General features: G+C 42.6%; 1 protein-coding gene across 1 annotated transcript in view; it reads right to left on the bottom strand.

Annotated features, from left to right (window-relative positions):
• ANKFN1 (ankyrin repeat and fibronectin type III domain containing 1) overlaps window positions 1-22700 on the bottom strand; it is a gene marked incomplete at its 3' end in the record, with an annotated part of 128747 nt that overhangs the window by 57776 nt on the left and 48271 nt on the right. Inside the window, exons 6-7 of the mRNA XM_081162062.1 lie at window positions 6672-6769; window positions 4139-4229 (exon numbers count right to left, since the gene is read on the bottom strand). Of these exons, the coding sequence (XP_081018188.1) occupies window positions 4139-4229; window positions 6672-6769 (189 nt within the window). The remainder of the gene's footprint in view (window positions 1-4138; window positions 4230-6671; window positions 6770-22700) is intronic.

The following is a 22700-nucleotide window of genomic DNA, read 5'->3' on the forward strand; positions in this document are numbered from 1 at the left end:
AACTTGGGCGTGAATCCTGGCTCTTCCGATTCTTCCCTTAGTGACTGTAACTGAGGCAAGTTAGTTACACCAGCTGGGTCTCTGCCCCATGCCATGAGAAAGGAGCAGAGTGCCTCCCTTGCAGTATGTGTGGGGAGGAGGATGAGTACCCAGCACAGTGTTACACGGAAGGCAGTGTGTAAGTAAGACACTGTGTAAGTAGCAACTTAAAAAGACCGGTCTCCGTTGGTTGGAAGTTAACTCCCTGAGCAGCGAGTATGGAAACATCATTTCTTTACCTTATCAGATGATCCCTGTGAAAGAGGCCTCAGAGATTTTCTAATCAATCCCTCCCCCTTCCCACCTACCCCCATGCACTGTTCTCCATCTCCACTCTCAGGAGACTGAGGCCCAGAGATACCCATTCCAGTTCTACATTACTCAGCTTGTTGGGAGCATGGCCGGGACTGTCGCATAGTCCTGTGACCCTCCTTACCATGCTCATTTCCTTATACCACGGATGTTTGTTTTTCCTTTTGGGAAGGAGGGTCAGAGCTTGGTTGGCGTCTGTGTGGTGTGGGTTAGTTGTGGTCAGCCCTGGAGACAGGGGATTGGCATAGGTGCCTTCTGTGGACTCTGTTCCTTGTGGGCAGGAACTGTGACTTAATTTCTCTTTGCCTCAGGGCTCTTCTTTGTAAAGTGAGTTTTTGAGTCTCTTTTTAGGTTATCTGAGGTTTCAAAGAAATGATGTAAATAAAGCACCACTCTGGGCACCTAGGAGACACTCATTAAATGTTGGGGAGGCATTGTGACTTAACAGCATGATGGTGTTCAGGTAGGATGGACTGCGAAAGGGCCTTTATTGGGAAATTGGGAAATGTTTGAGGAAATGAACTCCAGGTGGCTCTTGGACTATCTGTGGTGTCCCTGGTGTCCTGGCACAGTGAGAATAAACATTATCCTCATAGATTCCCAAAGGCCATGATGAATTTGTTTCCCTAGCTGGATAAATATATCCAAAGTACTCATGATAAGATGAACAATGCTGTTTGCTTGAGTAAGACTCCTGGGTGGCTGAATTACTACCTGGCCCCAAACATGCTAATATAGTCTAATGAGTGTTAATACCGCCGTCAGTGCAAGGGGGGATGAAATGGCCCTGGCCCTATTACATCAGAGTGGCGAGCTCAGGCTGATGACTTTATGATACGTTAGAAAATTGCTAATGCTAAATTGCAGCCCGACTAAACGCTGGACACGATGCCAAGGTTTTTGGAAAGAATGAGTTTTTCTCATAGATGTTTGGAAGGTTCTGACGACTACATAAAATAGGAGACTTTAGGGATGAGGGAGAAAATTGAAAATATATTAAGAAATCAGGAACCTGACAGGAATAAACTTGGTGTGGTAGGAAAAGAGCAGATCATGCCACATAATACAGCTCACTGTTCTGGTAATGAGACACTTCAGTTGCAACACAATGCAGAGCTTACATTCACTGGCGATATCAGCGCTTTCCCGATCGTAACGCAGACAAGCCTGTCTGGGTCCTTTTCTCTTATTATGTACCATGCCATATAACATAAGTCTATAAAAACACATTAAGGACTTTTGTAAAAATATAAAAAAAAAGTTTTATAGCTTACTGGAACATATGACCCAATTTCCAATTACTCTGTCATGTTAGGATACATTGTCTTCTGGTAAATATTTGAAGACTGATACATGTTACATCACAATGTCATACTCTGTTTATAAATAGAGACAGAGTGTTTTTATGTTGTTCTTTCCAAGTTATGTGGCATGTCCGAAGCAACTGTAACGACATGTTTCAGTTCTTTGCCAGACACCCTTGTTAATCCATTGAGCTATTGTAGAAAGCTCCGTTTTGCTGTGTTAATTACCACACAATAAGCAACTCTTCCCAGCCTTGGACCAACTGTTCTTGTCATTCTTGAGAGAGCTCCTCAAATGGGCTGTGAGGGGGAGTGTCTGAATAGAATTTGTTTATAGAGCCAGACATCTGATGCTTACAAGTTAATGCATCCACATGCGCATCAGAATTTGCATGGGGGAGTGCATTTGGAATGGGTTTCCCATTGCCCTGCCTTCAGGTGAGCAGAGGCTAGCTTTTTTTTTCTTTGTCTTTTCTGTCTCTTCTATCCCTCCATTTCCAACAATACATACCCCTTTCTTCTCTTCCTGGAAAGAGATTGGTTTCCTTAGTATCTCAATCTTGCAGTATTCCCAGTGTGTGTTTCTGACAAGTCTTTAATAAGAAAGCTGTCCAAATAAGAATAATTACATCATTAGATGCTAGGGCATACAGGAGCCTTAGAGGTCTCCGGGATCAGTGGTATGAGGCTCTCTGTGACCTGGTTTAGCTCACTGAGTCCACCAGAGCCGGGAGTCAGGAATGGTTGGCTGGCTCTTAGTTGGCTTGTCTGCCTGATAGCAGGGCACTAGCTACCCCTGGCCTAGATAGCGGGTCTTGAGCAGCTTGGGCTTGAATCCTGGCTTAGCCATACGGTAGACTTGTAACCTTGGGCAAGGCAACACCCTCTCTGAATCCCAATCTCTTTATTCTCAGAGGAGGAGGAGGGTTTGGACCTGACTTCAGTGCTTGCTAGTTCAGTGATGTTGGGTTCTATGTATGCATGTGCCTCTATGTTAATAGTTCTCCCATCAGTAAAATGGACCTCAGAATAAAATGCACTTCATTTTATTCTTATTTGGACAGCTTTCTTATGAAGATTAAAAGCATCAATCAATGACAGGTTCCTAGATTAATGTACAGCATATAATGAGCCTTAGGAATGTTAGCGCTGATGCTGATGCTGATGCTTATCCACAAGGTGGGAACAGTGATGACTGACTGTTGTGAGGATCAAGTGAGACACTGAATGTGAAAGCCCATAATGTACCACCGACTCATGATCCATCCTGGGTAAAGGGTTGTTATAGTACTCAAAAAATATATAAATATAGAAAAGAAACTCATAACCCAAATATCCACTAGTAAATTTGGACAGTTATATGCAGACACACCTATCTAATTATAGTCAAACTCACAGTTTAAATGCTATATAAAATTTTGCATTTTTTTGAACATAAAGCTTATACCATAAGAATTTCTTCTACACAATGGTTTTTTAAAACACCATTTTTAGTGGTTATTTTTGTTCTGTAGTGTAGATACTATATCATACTTTATATAACCACTAAGTTAATACAGAATATGTGTTCTCTCCACCACGCATGATATTTCACTGTACCAATAGATTGCTGCACTGTACATCTTTGCCCATGTTGCTTGTCTGCATCTGTTTTCTTAGGTTAGATTCCTAGATGTGTCATTATGGGATAGAAAGAAATGAATGTTCTTATGGTAGGTAGTTGATATAGATGGCAAATTGTGATCCAAAAAGGATGTTGCAGTTGGTACTCACAGGAAGCATATTATGCCATTTTTAACTATCACATTCATGAAGATCTAAAAAAAAAAAAAATTACAGTACAATTTAGAGCAATAGGTTCATTATGTAGAAAAAGCTATCATATGGTGTATTGGAGGTTTTTTCTAGTTAATTAAAATTTCTGGTTAAGAGAGATATATTAGGGCATAAATCAAATAATTAGGGGAGGCTTTTGCTGGATTTTTCAGCCACTGCTACAAACATGATAGGTTATATTTGTGGCAGAGTGTTCATAAGAGAGCTTTCCTTCTGACAGAATGTAAGATTTGCTAGGCTCCCACTGCAGAAGGGGTGACAAGAGCTGAAGTGGAGTGTATGTCCTCTAGCCCACGGTGTCGTTTCAGTACCTCCCTACGAATGCCCTGCATAAAGGTATGATCAGACCAATTCTACAGATGCTGACTTGAGGCTCAGAGTTTAAATAACTTTTGAAGGCCATAGAGCTAATAAAAGGTATAATGGGCACCAAATTTGGTCTTGCTGGCTACACATTCTCTCTCCTTTCGTTCCACCGAGTTGCATCCTAGGGGAGCATTTCTGCAGAGGAATCATTCAGTGTGTGGTCCAGACGCTACCCTGAGTTAGTCCTGCACAGTGGAGAGAGGGATTGAATGGCAATGGCATTCCGGGGATGGAGTTGAAGCCTGTGGCCAGGCTTGAGGGAGTTCACAGCCACCACCTACTAGAAGGAGAGGCACATGCTGGTGTCGTGGTCTGAGCAGGTCCCCATCCTTTCATGTTATAAGCCGAGACTTGAACAAAATACTGTTGGCCCTGCAAAGTATGGAAATAGAAGAATGCATCAGGGATTTCATTTAAGTCACTTTAACCCTAGAAGTAGATTTCCATGTCTGACCGACTCATTTATTATCCCTTGGGAACAAACTGCCCCACCACCCATACCTTAGCTTTCTAGCTTTTCTCAACTGTTACATTTGCCTACAATGATAAATATTTTGGGGGTGTGCCCTTTTGGTTTCTCTGCTTTCTTTCCCTGCCCCCAAAACAGACCATCATAATTACTTTTTCTGGCCCCTCCAAAACCCATATACACCAATTTTTTAAAGTCACAGATCTCTAAGGTTTACCAAAAAAGAGCACTTCTCATTCTCACCTATTTCTCCCTATCCTCCCCTCCCAAGAGACAGCCACCATCACCTTTTGAGTGGATCAACTTGCTTTAGGACATTTAACAGGCTCTAATGAACATCTTTTCAGATGAGTAATTAAAGGTCTGCTCCACTCTCTTACTGGCTGCATAGTACTCCACTGTGGGGCAGGTACAGCCATTGACTAACCAGTCCCTCACTAGGGCACGTTTAGACGGTTTGCACACTTTAGGCCACGATAAACTGCGCGACAAACATTCTCTACTCAGCTCTTGAAACTTTAAAAAATTTAATTCCTTGATGTTACTTCCATTTAAAAACAGTTATTAAAACAATGGCTTCTATTCTTTGATGTCTCCTGGCATTATGAATTAAGGAGTTATTTTTGTTTGCTTATAATGTTTTAAAATGTTTTGTATAGTTTTATGCCTTTGCTTTGAGAAGTTTATTTATTTCCCTCCTCCCACCCAGTGAACCCAAAGGGGCATTTTAGAAGCCAGCAGTTGATAAACCATGGCTTGTAAATATTGTAAAATGATGTTTGAAGTTAAAAAAAAATAGCAATCTCTGTAGAGCCTCTGCTAGGGATTTAATAATATTGGCCTTACTATATTCTAAAGTTAAAATTTTTTTAATATTAAAAATGGATTTCTGTAGAGAGTGGGTTTCTATGTGCCTCAAGGTTATGGAGACTGCAGAAGTGTAAATCTACTTCTGCGCTTTTATGATTAGGATACTGTCTGCATTGTTCTCATTGGACGGCCAAGTGGAAAAACTTAATTCCTATAAAAATTGGTTCAAATATTAGAGAAACTCTCTGTGGAGAGCTTTCGATTTTTATCACTGTATCACTTTTTTGTTTCAAGCAATGGAAATTCCCCAGGGTTTTCCGTGGCCCTCTTCCACCCTGTGAGCTATAGGCTTGGGAATCAGCCTCCTGCCGATGGCCTCTCTGGGGGCCACCCACTTGGGTTTGTTTTTTCTGGTAATCCACAGTTTGGGTGTCTGGTGTAGATGTGTGATTAGAACTAAAAATCAAGATTCTGTGGTGGTGACCCAACCACCAAGAATTCTGTTAGAATGAGCTGGTTCAACCTCGAACAGACGCAACCTGGTATGGCTTCTTGCTGCTGGGTTTCAGGATTGTACTTTACATATAAAACTGTTTTAATTGACTGACCTTTTAGAAAAACAACAATAACAACAAAATTCTCCCTCTGCCTCTCATAGGTGAAGGTCCCAAGACATGAATTATTTGAATTGGGCCCAAAATAAAAAAAAAAGGTTGGATTTAAGTTTACCTAAAAATTTTTCTTTTCATAAAAAAATATTTTGATATGCCATTTTGTTGCATTTTAATTGTTTGAGGAAATATAGAGTTTGTTTCAGTCCTCTGAAGTGACTTGCTAGATGTTTTTATGTTTTGCATTTCGTATGCTTATATGGTTTATAGCTCTATAAATAATTAATGTTTAAGTATAGATTGGTTGAACAAATAAGCACAGTGTATCCCAGTTTTTTGTCCACAGTTTAAGTTGGTTCAGGTTACTGAGAAATGTAGCGCCACCATATATAGTTGCTTTTGTTATGGAAGCAGATTTAGACAGATTTTTTTTTTTTTTAAATCAAGGGGGAAGGATTTCTCTCAGGAAATTGTGTGACTCCAGTTGATGACTGATCTCAACCAGGCTGTCGGGGGTAGGGTTAGATGAGGCTGTTGTTTTTACTATCAGACAGGGAGTCAAAATTGGATCTCCTGGAGCCTTTGATCCCCCCTGAAGGTTGAACTGCGATCCAGAAAGCAACAGCTCTCAAGGCCTGCATGAGGCCAGGCTCCTTCTGATCTCTGCAGAACATGGCAGCTTACAAAGTGGATCATGCTTTCTGCTCGCTCTGCCCTGGGGTTTGGATTATGGATACCAGACACATTACGCCTAAGGAGTGGCGGTTGTTGCCAGAGTAGGCCTTTGCTACCAAAATTCCAGCACAAACATCAGGGGCAGGGGCAGGGGCAGGGGCAGGGGCAGGGGCAGGGGCAGGGGCAGGGGCAGGGGCAGGGGCAGGGGCAGGGGCAGGGGCAGTCTAAGGGGAATGATTTGGCATTTACCGTTGTAAGCCCTGTGATCGTGCATCTCAGGGCCTGCAGATCTTCCATGATGATTTCTCCAGCCAGAGGACAAAAGTCTTTAGACATGCTCCATTCCACTGGGTGGGAGAGAGGGAGGGAGGGGAGAGAGAGGGGGACAATGAATGATGCTTCATCAAGAAGCATCATAGACACTCCAGCCTATAATCTCTCTCAAAAATAGTGAGTTTATCTTCTTTTTCCTATATTGACCCATGTAACATGCTCCTCCACATAAGTTGGTTTCCAAGTTCCCAATTATTTTTTTCAAACAAGAGCAAAATAAAGTAACTATTTAACAGCGATGAATACACCTTAAATATTTGTGTGTGTAAACACATGCTCAGGCACATTACATATGAAAGGTCACTGTACACAGAAGATAAAGTATTTGATTACATGTGAGAAGGGTTCGTTACATTACATTCTATCCATTCCCCAAGTCTGGTTTCTGCCTCACTGTTCTACTGAAAATGCTATTTCAAGGTCCCAGCGACATTCTCATTCAAAACAAAGCAGCCTCTTTTCGTGTCCTTCCCCACAGTGGGACACCTTCTCCTTCTGGCATCATTTTCTTTCTTCTGTGTCTCATAGGCCACTTCCCGGCTCCCTGTCTCCTTCCCGATACCGATACTATCTCCTGGGCTTCTTCGCTGACTTTTCTTCGGCCCAAGGATTTGGGATTTGTGGCTGACTTCATCAATGCTCCCCCGACACCTGACATCCTCAAAGTGGGTGTTCATGCAAAGTTAAATCTAACACCCAAATTCTAACACCCGCTTTACTGTGAGGTCATGTTCTTTCATAACATTTTTCATTGGTTGGAAAAAAGAACACACCACGATCGGGAAAGATACATTTTGTATCATCGGTAACAAGTGTGTTAAGTGACGGTTTACACATGGCAGGATTTAAGGTGGTCCTAAATGAAGCAGGAGCTTAAGTCATGTGGAAGACAAGGCCTGCACGTTTCTAAACCTCGTGATGACAAGCTGTAGACCTTAAGATTTAAATTATATTCTCTACGACACTTAACTGCTTCAAAATCAAGCCATGCCATTCCTAAATTCTGCACCCCTGGAGTCACAGAATCCCTCTGTTATAGACAGCAACCCCTCTGCCCCTTTTCTTCAAAATTGCTCTCCTAAAATTCCTAGCGTTCTGATCACCTGCAAGACCGCTCATCGAGACATCCCGCCACAATGGCCTCCCTTATTTTTTGTAACCTGCCTTCCCACTGGTTTGAGCTGCACCCCCTCTCTGCTTTTCCCACCTTCTGACCCCCTCGTTCGAGGCTCTCCCAGGCTCCCCTTTTCCTTCCTTCTTTGATGTGATGCTCCTTGGAGGATTGGCTCCTCTCTTTACTCCTCATGCTTGGCTACAGGTAGAGACCTGATCCACTTCTATGGTGCCAACTATACCTCTTGAAACTGCAATTCTAGGTATAGCCTCTCTCTGGAGCTTTAACTTCCTCTAGTAAGTCTCCACTGCACTTGAGTAGCCGCTCAGTACTTGTCCCTGCCCAAATATGTTTCTCCTCCTGTTTGCCCAACTTTAGGTCATGGTCTTGACACGTATCCAATCCCCCAGCCCCGAATCTCTAGCATCCTTGCCTCCTCTTTCTCCCCCATTCCTTATGATGAGTTAGTTACTAAACTCGGTAGGTTATAAGCCCCCTCTCCCTCTCACACTGAGATTATTCTAGAACAAGCCTTCATAATCATGAGCATCAGCTCAGCAGTTGATTTTTTATAGGTCTGATAGATCACCTGACCAGCTCTTCTAATTTATTTTTCGGTTCATTTTCTCATTCTCTTGTACAGTCCTCTCACTATAGCCTGAATTATAGTTTAAAAATGCAGATCTATTAATTTCATTCTCAGGCATACTGTAAAATCCAATTAAAATCAAATGATTATGGTTATCTGTTAACTCTCAAATTGAGCCTCTACCCCCTTATAAGCATGTCTTCTAAAACATATATACATATATATTTTAACATATGTGCATGTGTGTATAATTCTTTTCAAAATGTTTTATTATGCTTATGATGAGTTACTAGCCCTTGAAGAAGTCATCTCTGAAAGGCAAATTGGAGAGGATTTGTAATCAGAGAATAATCTTGCATATAATTTCAACTAAAGGGGAAAAGGAATCATCAAGAGAGTTATCACAAACAAAACAAGATGGAAATCAGTAGCAAGTGTGTAAAGACATGCAGAAAGAGCAAAGAAAATTCTGGAAATAAAAATATCCTTGGTTGCCATTGAGACATGCTTGATTGACTGACGTGGTGGAACTTCAAGTTCAAGGCTGAGAATTCAGAGCTCACTCCTGGCTACGGATTCAGGGTAACAGCCCAAAAGAAGAGTTATGGATTACCGAGCAAAATACCAGATTATCTGGCAAGCGATTAATGAAAAATTACTCAAAGATACAATCTTTAAAATTTCTGAAGAAACACAATCTACTTTCAAATAAGAACCATTCGCGGTCTATTGAAATATGTTTTACAAAGCATGTCCCAGGTGGAAAAGAGGGCCTGGCCTCTGGAAAACAAAGCAAAAACATAGAAGCAGGTTTGGGAATTAACAGAATGTTTGCAGCGTTGAAGTCTAATTAGATCTTATAACACACATGTGTGTCCAAGAGGGCCAGGACTAGGAAAAGGGAAGATTCACGTGGAAGGGAAAAAATTCTCCATGTTGGAACAGCCAACCTGTTCCTGGGCAACCAATAGTCTTTCCTCTGTCTACCTCCTTGGGTGGGTGGACTCTTCTGACATGTAAAAAGGAGCTTCTGGTAATTTAAGGAACGAGAGAGGGAAACGGAGTGAGCAGGAGTCACTTTGAGAGCCAGCCGGGAATTCTACGAAGGCAGGTTAGCATGGTCTCTCCCTGGAAAGTTATGTGTAGGTCGTCTAAAGACTTAATGTTAAAACCATGAGAAAAATCACATATAAGCCTGCCCTAAATCCCTGAAGGGCTGGAGCCATGTATAGAAGTTTAAAACGATATAAGACTTATAATTGTAAGATAAAGATCAGGCAACTGTTTCCACTTAGATCTAGGAAACAGGAGCAGGGTTTAGTCATGCAACGAGTGGCTCCTAGCTGCTGAACATGAGCAAGAAAGGTACCATGCAAAACCTAGGTGTGAGTATTTTTAAAAATGTGGCTCTGGCTCCAACCGTGATTCACTATATTTAAATCAAATAACTATGAATATTTTTAGTGGGACACTTTGTTATTTTAACAAAGATTTCATTTTTGTGTAAGATTCAGAAATGTAGAATCCTTGGGGCAGGAGAGTTCTAGGAAGGAAAAGTACTGCTGAAGAGCTGGCCTTGTCACCTAAAGTCTACAATGCGAGGGGAAATGTCACAGACTCAGGGAGAAAGGCAGGCAATTCAAGACTCAGAGTGTTAGACATACAAGCCGAGAACTTGGTCTAGAGCGAGGCGAACACCAAGCCATGTGCTGTGGACAGTGTGATTCATGCACCCTGCTCTCGCGGAAACACTTTTAAATTTCAGGCCAGGTTTTTGAGATACGAAAACTATGTAAACTAAAGCTGTAAGAAAAGAACATTGCTACAATGTCCAGTCAGTTTCATCCGATTAAAAAAATAAGCCCCAAACCTGTCCACTGGTTCCCTAAAGCCCCAAAGGCCCCAAAGCCCAGAGTTGCTTTATCCTGTTTGCGCTGGGAGGGGTGCCCTGTGAAGGTTATCCTCCTGCCTCTTGCTCAGGCCCCACACACCCTCCACTCCAGCCTCACCAGTCACTGGACCTCAGACCCATTGCTTATGCTGTTTGCTCTTTCAGTGCTCATGGTCCTCTGTCCCCAAATCGTCTTCTCTTCAAACAGCCCTGGTTCCAGCACTTTCCTTTCCTAGCTTCTCCTGGGTTTCCAAGGAAAGCTTCTTTGCTAGTTTTCCCATAGCAATTTTTTTTAAACCTAGGTGTTTTGTTTTTGTTTTTAAATATTTTTATTGATTTCAGAGAGAGGAAGGGAGAGGGATAGAAACATCAATGATGAGAAGGTCATTGATCGGCTGCCTCCTGCACGCCCCCTGCTGGGAATCAAGCCTGCAACCTGGGCATGTGCCCCGACTGGGAATCGAATCTCAATCTCCTGGATCGTAAGTTGATGCTCAACCCCTGAGCCACGCTGGCCGGGATCCCAAATCAATTTTAATGTGTCCTACATTGCACTTGCTTTATTGTTTTGTATTTATTTTTTAAGACATCTGTCTCCTCTGTAGCCTTTGAGCTGTTTGAGGGCAAGGGCCATGTCCAGTCAGTACCAGTTTCCAAAGCACCTTATGATAGCACTCAGCCCAGTATAGGTGGCCCAGTAAATGCTGGGTGAATCAAATGCTTGCAAGTCTAAGGAAGACAGAAATCTGATGCTGGTACATACAGAATAAGAAAGCAGTGTCAGAAAAAACGGGGTTGAAAGAGAGCAGAAGTTGCTTGAGCTGCCCAGTAAGTGGTTGAGATGGAGATTAACTCCTGGCTTCCAGATCCCCAGCATCCCAGACTCGTCACTTGCCCATGCTGTCTCTCAGGAACCCAAAAAATAAAAGTTGATTTCCTGTTCCCCTATCAGCACTTCTGTGGAACCAAAACAGCATTCTTACTGGCCACACTCACCCCGGCGCCTTAGCTAATGAACGGAATTTGGCTAGACTGCCTCGCCCAGCACCAGGGCATTATGAAATCTTCCCCCGATCCATCTAATTGTGCAGTTTCTAACCTTCCAGGCCAACCATAGCGCAAGAGGAAGAAAGAGGGAGAGAGGGACGTGCCCAGAAACCCAAATACAGTCATTTCTAGAGATGAGAAGATGTGTCTTGCTGAAGCCTGAACCCGCTCAGCGATTGTGGGTTTTAAATTGGGAACTGACGTGAAAACCCTGGATCTGGGAATTCTGTTTAGCTCTGGCAAAACAGGAGGTCCGAGCCGCTTGCATTTTTTATTTTAAATTCCCTCGGTAGTCCTAGGATCAGGGGCATGCATTACATTCAAACAAGAATCTTTATTGTTTGCACAGCACACGGCCTTCTAGTTAATTAGAAAAACATTTTTCCCCCCCAAATTAAATTTCCCTAGAAAAACAATGATTTAAATTAAGGGCAAAAGGCTTTTTTTTTTTTTGGGACGCTAGTAATGCCTTCCTACCCCCATGACTTTTGAAGATTTAAAGCAAAGCTGTGTGCATTTCTTTATCGTCAGACTCTGCCATCCACACCAATCGTGTGTATCTGGGTACACTGTTTTAGTTTTGCCAGACACATGTTAGAGTGGCACACAGATACAGGTAGGAAGCAGGGATTTCTAGATACTCAGATTTTGAAAAGTACATAAGCACTACAAGTAACCTCAGAAAAAGTCAGCTCCATAGTCGGATGCATTTGCTTCTTTATTTCCCCCCTCTATGGTTCTTAACTAAACTGATTGATTCTCTTGATCCCATTGGCTTTTTAAATGAAAGGTATTGTCATTCCTGTGATTCTTATTATTCCTGGTAGGGCTTTCTCTCTTTCCAAGGCTAGCATAAAATGTGTGTTGAATGAATACCAGTCTTCAGAGGCCCAGTTGCCGCCAGCCTCATGTCTCCAACGAGATCCACGGAGGTTCACCTCTCATGTACGTCTCTGGTCACTTAGCTGGGATATCTAGGAGAGCCTTCAGACACAGTTTCCTTCAGTAACGCCGTCGTTTGGGGATGAGAACGTCCGATTCATCTGCACTAGTGTAGTTACTGGCAACATAAATAACCCGCAGGCCGCAGGTCTCTAGAAGTCACTAGTTTCTTACATTTATAGGATTACCTGTCCTTAGTAGATTCACCCACTGGTTTGGAAAAGGTGTCATATTTATCACAAAGTAGAGTGCAAAATCCTCCTCTTGTGTCACATCTTGAGACTAGGTGGTGTGTGATAGTGTGGCTTTCAGAGGCAGCACAGACAGAGAGGGAGGAGGTCAGAGCTTGGCCCCGATCCGCATTGAGATGGGGGATAAATGCAGCAGGGTGCTGGAGCTGACTCACATGGCTCACAGGAGCTGAATGTTAAAATTTCAGAATTCTGTGAGCTGGTGGGCAACACAGCCATCATTAAAAATTAAACTGTATAAAGACAAAGACAGTAAGCACTCAAAACTCATCTCTCTCCATTTTTACTGCATTTTACTATTAATTATGTCCCTGGGGTTATTGACATCTGTTGTATCTGAATGGGACAAGTAGCATATAGTGATGTACTACTGAACATCTTTTCCCAGCCAATTTAGTGACATCACGTTGGTAGCTTGACATTGGCCGTGGTGGGAATATTTACACCAGAGAAATCAGCAAATACTATAAACAAGGTCTTGATTTTTTCATTTGGTGGACTGTCTAGACCGGGTATCAGTGAACTACAGTTCCATGAGCCAAATCTGGCCTGAGGTTTTGTATGGCCCAAGAGCTAAGGATGGTTTTGGTTTTTACATTTTTAACGGAATGGAAAAAAAAAAAAATACATGCACACATGCACACACACACAGTGAAAAATATGTGACAGAGACTATATATAGCCCACGAAGCCTACTGTATTTATTCCCTGGCCCTTTACAGGAGAAATTTGCTGACCACCGGTCTAGACTTAAGAAAGTGATGGAGAAAATGTCGATAATGCAGATTAAAGTTAAAAGTTTCTGTGGCTGTTACACCACAGTAGCACCAAAAAACTGAAGAAAAATTCTTCCAGTGTTTGAAAACTATGGCTTGATTCAACAAAGAATGTCATTGACTAACGAGTGAAGTTTCAACATTGTTGTTTCATTTTTGTTTCACTTCCTTAAAATAAATGAAAATATCAGACAACATTTACAGTGGAATCACACTCATTGTTACTTGCAGCTATAGGTTGGCTACAGATTCAAGAGTCTGATAAAAATAAGCAGAAACGTTTTGGGAGAATCAATAGGCTACAAGGAATTTATAAAAAAAAAAAGTATATATTTTATTATTATTTGTATATTGTGTGCTATATATCTTTTCTATCAGTAAAATTTATAAAAGACTTATGTGCGTGTGCATGTGTATATATGTATATACACATATAGCCTCCCCCCCAATCCATAGAGCCCATTGTTAAACAATTACCACTGGATAAGTGGTTGGTGACTGCTCAGATGGACTCTAAGTGTGGGTGTATCCTGACCAGCAGGGTACAGTGTCTGAAATCTACCAGCAGAGTGTAGATTTCTCAGGCATAATTTAGGTAACATTCTGTTATCAGGACACAAGAATGAGGCATGCAAATCCCTTTAGGACGCAGGAGTGGCACAGTGAGGGAATCTGGGGCAGAAGTTCAGTTACCAAGCCCCCACCACTGGGAGGTCTGCCTCAGGCACTGGGTACAGGTGGCCAGGTTCCCTGCATCAGTCAGTTCTTTTTACCTAAGCCAGGGCTGGCCCAGCAACTGGCACAGCATGCAGCCTGCAGGGTAGGAATCTGTGGACTTGACTGCAACAAGGATGGCAAATCTGGGGCTGACCAACAGGAACCTGAGTGTTGGTTGTACGTATGGCAGGACGTACCAGCCCCCTACTCCTGATGACCTGAAAAAGCTCCACGCCTAGCCAGGATGATCTGGGTTTCATTATTATTATATTCTTTATTCTGTTTTATTACACTTTAATTTTATGATTATCTGGGCTTTATGAATGGGCACTTTTAGGACACTGTGGACTGCAAATAGAGACTTCAGTCATTAATTTGGAAAAACTTCTTAATTTTCCTCGGAACGTTGCCATATCCTTGGGCTATCAGATGTCCAGATAGATTTTCATTTGCTTTCTACTACTTTTTAAGAGAAACTGCCCAGATAATAATATTTGTTCACTGTAGAAGTATAAGCATTGTAAAAGCCATGGTGGATAAAGCTGAACAATAGCAGGGACTCAAACCAAGTGACAAAGAGAGATCTGAAGGCTAGGACTGCCCCCCACCACACCTCTGAGAGTAAGCAGTATCTAATGCCTCTTTGGTGGGATAAGAGCTCCTCTGCTGGCTCCTCCCTTCCTGGGATGCTGAGATTTTCATTTTTTGTTTCCAGCATACTGACACCCTTCTTGTCTGCAGAGAGATAGCTCCAACAAGCTAATTTTACGTTTCTGAAGAACACCAGGCAGGGAAGTACAGGATCAGCTATCTGATTTATATACATGAGAGCCAAGATACGTGGCCAATTCACAGCTTTCTGAATCCTATTGGGCCCACATGGAATTAAAATAACCAGCCAGAGAGGCAAAAGCAGAAACATGCCAACTTCCCTGCCAGATGAGAGGCCTGTGTTCAGAGAAAGGCACTCTAACTACTTGGCTTTTCCTTCACTCTCTTACTATACCTGTTTTAACATTCCATTGCCCTCCTTATAATTGGAACAAATTAAACTCCTTGAGGACAGGACCTGCACCATATTGACCTTTGGAGGCCCACCCACCCCACACTCTCTTGTAGAGCTCTGGGGGAGGGGCTCTGATTGAGTGGTTTTGACTCATGTGTATACTGATAGGTGGGGGACAATTCTCATCCATTTTACTCCCTGTGATCTATAAAATAAGGGCTCCGTAGTGGGGCATTTAACCTAATTTCTGAGCCTTATTTCCCACCACTGTGTTTACCCTGTGTTCCAGGGAAGGAAAACCAGCACTTAATGGAAACCAACCAGGTTCTTTTACAGATAAGTTCGTCATTTATTTCTCACACTGTTCCTGCAAGACCTCGTAATTCATTCAGTAATTCTGCCAATTTAACAAGTGGGTGAACTGGGAATTGGAGCCAGGTCTGTGGGGACCCAAAACTCACCTATAACTTCTTATTGAGCCTGAGATAAAACCCTCAATCCCAGCCTACAAGGCTCTAGTAGATGATCTCTGGGCCTTCCCTACCTCTAGCTTCAGTTTCATAGTGCCCACTTGGTCTCTTCCTCTCTCTGATTTTTAATTTATTTATTATTATTATTTTTATATCTTTATTGATTTCAGAGAGAGAGGAAGGGAGAGGGAGAGAGAGAGAGAGAGAAACACCAATGATCAGAGTCATTGATCGGCTGCCTCCTGCACAACTCCTGCTGGGGATCCAGTGCACAACATGGGCATGTGCCCTGACCGGGAATCGAACCTTGGTCTCCTGGATCCTAGGTTGATGCTCAACTGCTGAGCCACGCCACCCAGGCCCTCTCTCTGATTTTTAGATCCTTGAACATGTCAGGCTCCTACTTCTCTCACACATACTGTTCATTTTGCCAGAAATGTTCTTCCTCCTTTGTTCTGACTTTCATTCCTTCAATTATCCACCCCTTCCCTTCTCTGCAACAATCAGTGTAAATGTCACTTCTGCACACACACCTTCTCTGATCCCAGGACAACATCAAGTCCTTGTTCTATCTCTTGGAGCACCTTGGTGGCACAGTCATTATCTATTAGTGAATTACCTCTTTCATCCTGTAAGCTCGACAAAGACAGTGAATATGTATATAGATTCCCCAACAGCATATGCCATAGTATAGCGTCATCTGCACTTTCTGCAACTTAGCAAGTTATGTGTACCAAACTCATCCTTTTTCTCAATTATCCTATTATTTTTATTTTTAGCATTTAGTACCTACAATTATTTATGTAAGTTCCATGAGTTTGTCAATTTTTTCCCCCCACTGGATCTTCAGGGCCTATAAGAGTATCTGCACATTGTAGACATTTTTAAAAATCTGTGTTAAATGAGCATTTTAACATGCTCATGATAATGAGCATTATCTTCCCTGTAATTTCTTCAGGGTGGACACTGTGTCTGACTCATTTTTGCATTCCCCACAGTTGGCTGAGACCATGGCTTGCATGGAGTAATAAATAGTTCCAAAAATAAATGTCGAATGAATATAATGCCAGTCACTTCCTCTTCCTCCCGAGACACTTATTGTCTACTGGACCCCAAGAAACAAGTGTGCTTTTCCACCTCACCTACGCTCCATTGTGTAAGAGCACATCTTAAGGAGGGGCGGTGGCCTCTGCTGTATTCTTCAAAAAATAGAGGCTATGGGTACCTCAAGTGCCCCAATAAAGGGTATTGCTAGTTGAGGCAGAGTTAAACTAGGTGTTTTCTGATAATAGAAAAGAACTATATTGGCTGAGGGTGGGGTTGGCAGTTTTTCCTAAGAAAATTGTTCCAATTATTTTTTAAAGGATTAAAAGATGGCATGTGTAAAATGTTACCAAAAAAAACCCCTGAATTAAACAAAAGCAGATAATGGTTTATAGGAAGTTAATGCTTAGTGATCTTCAGAGGACACTAAGAAAATATCTTAATTATTGGGCAATGAGCTTTACTTCCAAATATTTCACTTCATCCTCATAACAAGCCCATAGGATGGGTGGTATTTTTCTCATTTTACTGATGAGGAAACTGAGACTCAGAACTTTTAAATGACTAGTTCAAGGCCGCACAGCTTAGCATTGCCGAATCTGGAGCTGAACCCCCGTGTGTTTTGTCTGCCTTCTGCCCCCACATAGGGAGAAAGTGATAAATGGATGAAGAGCCAGGTTGAGGTCTTTTAAGCTAGAGAGAACTCCAACCATGAAAAACTTGTAGAAACTATTTGCAACATTTGAGTTCCACTGAGGACACTGTGTGGGACACAAGGCAGGGCTCCTGGTGGACACCTCTGTCCTCTCTCCCCGAGGACCAGGGTTGTCTCTAATACTGTGATTTTCTTGTTGTGGTTTCAAAGGGAGAGCGGGTTGGGGACAGTGACCGCTGAGCAGAACAGAGGATTGTGCTGATGACTGCGAGTCTCATGGAGGTGTTCTGTACTCTCATGTCAGCGACATGGGGCTCTTGTGGCCAGGATAAGTACTGACTTACAAAAAAAATCAACAGCAATGTAAACAGTCACAGGAGACTCCTGTAAATTGCTGGCAAGTAACTGGAGGCTGGTTCACGTTATGTAAATAACCTCACTGGTGCTGAGTCTTCCTCCTCTTCTCCCTCCAATAGCCTGCTCTGAGCCCTCCCAGGCCTGAATAAGGCTGTATCCCCCCCCCCCCCCACACACACACCTGTTTCTCTCCCCTCTGGCTAGAGACACTTAGGCTAAGGTGAGAGATAGGATGGACAGCCTGGGAACAAACCAATTCCAAAGCAGGAGCGGTTCCCCAGGATCCAAAGGAATCTGTGGGAGAAAAGAAAGGAGAGGAGGGGACAAGGGAGGACAGGGCAAGGATGCAAGCGGGGGGGAGACCACCTTGGAAGCAGCCAGCCACAGGCCTCCTCCCTTTGTGTCTCACCAAGGGAATGCTCTGTTTGGGGTGCTTCCTTCTGTATTTGCTTTCACATCGTACTGTAAATTACTCAACAAGGTGCCTTATTGATCCTGACAAATCCAGCCTTTAGATTTTCCCATCAAGGCAAGAAGGAGCCTCCCGGAGATTCCCAGGGAGACAAAGAGCTCTGTCTTCTGTTCCCAGGCTCAGCTTCTGCTTATGTCCGGATGATCAGACTGGCCGATACAGAGAGCACGAACCTCAATATGTTCCTGCGGACGTCCTTTACTGGGGGTCCAGGAAACCCAAACAAACTTCAGGGGATGAAAGAAAAGCCTTCATATTGTAAACAACATGCATGTATTTTTTTTGAGATCCCCATGAAAGGTTACACATCATAATTTACAATGTATTTCCTAGCTGGGGCTATTTGAAGGGTCTAATTACTTTTCTTGGGATAGTGCTGTAGTTCTCTCCATTTTGTTTGTTGACTACTTACATGTATCTAGTTATATGCGATGTCTCTATATTTGCAACATTCACAAAACACATTTGAATCAGTAGCTTGGACCGAACATGTATAACGTTGAGCATTTTCCAGCTCATGTCTTCGAACTGGCAGAATACTCCACGCCTTTTATCTTGGTCCATGGGAGCAACTGGCACATAGTAGGTGTCCAGTAAAGATGTATAAAGTGAATGAATGTAGCAGTTCATTTAATAAAGAAGACTTTGTCAATTCACAGTTTAAAAGAAAGAACCAGGCTGCTATTTAAAAAATAAAATAAAATTTAAGAGTCTATTTGAACCAAACGGATGACATATGCTGTGGAGCAAGATCCCAAGTGCTGCCACCAGGCTGCATTTTTATAAACATTCTAAAAAGGTCACCCACTGTGAGGAAGACGGAGGAAAGGAGCTCTTTGGATTTTGAAAAGTCTTTCACCTATTCTAAGATAACAAGGTAGAGCGAGACAGTCCCTGGCACTATATAAATCTTGCGAGTAAGGTAGTTGGCCCAGAGACAGTAAGAAAAAAGAATTATGTGGACTTATTGGAGGGAAATATACATAATAGGTTCTCAATAAATAAAGATAGCTGAATTTATTGAATTTTTGTCTCTGTTGGTCCAATATCCAACCCCAAGTTAACTGCTGGTATATTTGGGATAAGAAATCAAATCTAACTGTAAACCTAGCACTGATTAGATGATTGATTTATCAGACTTTTCACTTGCACCCTACCAGGGACCAGATGCTGTACAGTGCTGGGTTGCAAATCTGAATAAAGCCTGATCCTAGCCCTCTAGACAATTACAATCTAATGGGGGAGACAGAGAAGTCAATACAAGGTTATAATGCAATATATTAGTGCTATGATAGAGGCGGCTCAGAGTGGGAGCACCCCGGACAGCCTGGGGAGCAGCTGGTCAGGGATAGCTTTCTGGACAAGCTGACTCTTGGCAGATCCTTGGAGGATGTGTAGGTCTGCCACGGGGAGAGAGCAGCCAGGGGTACCCCAGACGGGTTGCTGCTGTGCAAAGGGCAGATTCATGGTGCCCTCGGGGAACTGCAAGGCGGTCATGGGGAGAGGAGAAGAAAGAGTGAAGTGAGATGGGAGAGTGACTTTAGTCACAGAGGAGATTCAACAGGGCGGCAGGAGCTCTGTGTCATGCTAACAAGGGTTCGCATTTTGAAGTCATTGCCGAGCTACTCAGAGATCAGATTTGCACGTTAGATCTCTCTTGTACCTTGTGGGAGAAAGCTAGAGATGGGCAAGGCTGTAGTCAGGGAGACCAGAATAGTATTAGCGCCATGGTCCATGGGAGATGGGATGCCAGGTCAGGGTTGGCATTGCCTTCACCCTTTGTGAGTAGCAGGAGATGGCCTGACTTTCTATTACCCACCAAGAGACAGCTTTTCCTATTCACAGAGGCATTTGTGAGCCAAATTTTTATGTAAACCCAAATATTTGGCATCTCAAGCTCTCATAGGAAATGGTGAATACTGGAGTTTAACTACTTTTTTTTTTTTTTTTAAACTAAGAGCTATTAGCAACTGTGTATACTTAAAAATTTCCAAATCAAATATCGTGGTCATATCAAAAACCATGCTCTCTCTCCAGGTGTATGTAGCTGGTCTCAGCTTCACTCCAAGTTCAATTGCAAACAGTAATAAAAACATTGACATCTCATTGCTCATTTAATATTTATGTAGCTGTCGCCATCTCAATTTTACACATGCAAAACCTCAGAGCTGGTTGGATTTGAGGTGAGCTGAAATCCCCTTTGACAGTAGGTTTTTTGGGGGGTGCTTTCATCCGTAAGTAACTTTCAAAACAACACTCAGATAGTGGCAAGAGATCAAAGAGATGTTCTGTTACCACAGGGGCTGAGGAAACTGTTATTTCCCCCACAAAAGTTTTCCCTTTGTGGAGAAGAAAGTGGATCATCAGCCTTATTAGGGATTGGAGCAAAATCTCTATGCAAAAGCAGACCCAAGCCCAGTCAGTGTACATTCACACTGTGGTCCCTTTACAAGGGAATCCAGGGGAGAGAAATGGGGAAGGAATAATAAAGGAACGCGCGACTGGCTAGTACTTGTCTACTTCTCATCATGGGAATAACATCTTACAGTTTTATAGCATTTTCAGTTTGCAAATACCTTCTCCCACACTTTCTTATTTGATTTGCACAACAACCCTGTTATGCATTTTTCTTATTTTTAGAGGTGAGGTCACTGGCTCTGTAAGTCTGAGTGCGCTGTCCAAGGCCACACACTGGGAATGAATGAGAGGCTCATATTTCAAATCCATGTCTGTCTGGGCTCAACATCTAGTGCCTCTTTCCCTCACAATTAAATGACACTGCAGCTTGTACGAAAAGGCGAGGGAAACAGTAGCCGCAGACAAGGAATCGTAGAGGTACAGGTTTTCAGTTTTGATTTTGAGAAAGTCTGAGAGATGATCCTTCTGAGTCTTCAATAGCCATCCGATGAAGGTACAGTTCCATGGACCCCTTTGATGACAATAATTACTACATTTTAATGAGACTTTCCAGTTTAAAAACACCTTCACGTAGTGCCATTTCCACATGTGAGCCAATACCTTTTTGAGCAACTTTAGGATTGGAAGGCACAGGGCTGGATGACAGGATGTAAACACAAGTAAGACACCGTCTTTGCCCCAGGAATCACAGACCAGCAGGGAGATGGATAAAGACACAGGCAAGTGCAGGAAGACGTGATGCCCCCTATAGAGGGCAGGTGAACAAAGTGTTGAAGTTCCAAGGGCCAACAAAGTTAGGAGGGGGACAGGATAAGGGAAAGGTCTGGATTCTGAGGACTGAGTAGGTTTTATACAGAGAAGGGATTTCCTGGGAGAGAGACTGAGGGTTGAAAGAGCTGGGCGTAATAAACGCGGGATGCTTTCAGTAGAGGAAGTAGGGTGTGGAGGCTGAAGGATGGGCTGATACGTGCAAGTCCTTGAATGCCATGCTAAGGGGTTTTATCTTGTGGGAGCCAGCGAAGGTTTTTGAGCAGGAGAATGACATGATTAGTTCATGTTTTAATTTTGAGGATCACTGTTGGTGTAAGGTGGGTCATGGGAGACATTCAGATCTCACTAGCTCTGCTAGGTTAGTTTTTACTCTTATCTCAGGTAAGGGAGATGATTTCCTAGAATGTTTTAGTGACTTCCCAACAGCTGGTAGGTGCAGCTATCATAATTCAGCTGTATAATTCCTGACTTCAGCTCCCATAGATACCTCTTGCCTTTGTGATACATGGTGCAAAACCATTGTTTTCTATAGAGCCTGTAATATTTGGGGTGGTCTGCCCAGCTCACTCACCACCATTGTGCTCAAATAACTTAGATTGCCCAGGAAGGGCTGGCATACCTGAGAACAGTGACCTTTTTAAATATTCTTTAAAAAAAAAAAAAATCTTCAGCCCAGTCACCAAGATGAATCTCCTCAGAGTAATTGATGGATGGTGTTGACAAATGCTTGAATCACCATCTGACTGCTGACAGCAGACGCCAGGGAACTCTGCTGCATGGACCTGCTGTTGCTTTAACTTTCCTAGAACAGGCCCAGGACTCTGGGAACCCGGGTGACTGCAGCTCTAGACCCGGAACGTGGCCACTTTCATTGCGGAAAACCTGGTAGGGGACTCTCCTTGAAGTTCATCTGCCAGCGAGCTCTGGCAGTGAATGAAAGCAAAAGCTAGAGTCCAGGCAGAAGCTGAGACTAACTCTGTGGCATTATCTGTCCCCTTTATGGAACAGAGTCTTCTATTTTTAATAGAAATGAAAAAAACTTACTGGAGTTGGGTCATGGCTAAAATTGAGTGTTTCCAGCCTCTTAATGGTTAGCGCTCAATTTTTTTCAAATTGTTTCTAGTGGAAGGCCTCACATCAAGGGGTTCATCGTCCTGTTTACAAATGTCTGTACCCTTTTTAAAAAAATTTCTTTAAGCCTCAAAATAAAAAAATAATGAACATTTCAGGCTTTTCATTTTTAAAAAGCATGTACAAACATTAATACTGATTATTTAGTTATCTACAAATTTTAGTAGCATATGAAGATAAATAGTTGAAAATGTGTGTGTATCTGGGGGTAAGGAGGTTTGGCTAAATGCTGTCTTGGACTAGACAATGAAAAAGTAAAAGTTTATTTAAGTATTTACTGTGTCAGAAAATCTA

The sequence above is a fragment of the Miniopterus schreibersii genome (genome assembly GCF_964146895.1).
Source record: "Miniopterus schreibersii genome assembly, chromosome: 16".
Classification (NCBI taxonomy): Eukaryota; Metazoa; Chordata; class Mammalia; order Chiroptera; family Miniopteridae; genus Miniopterus; species Miniopterus schreibersii.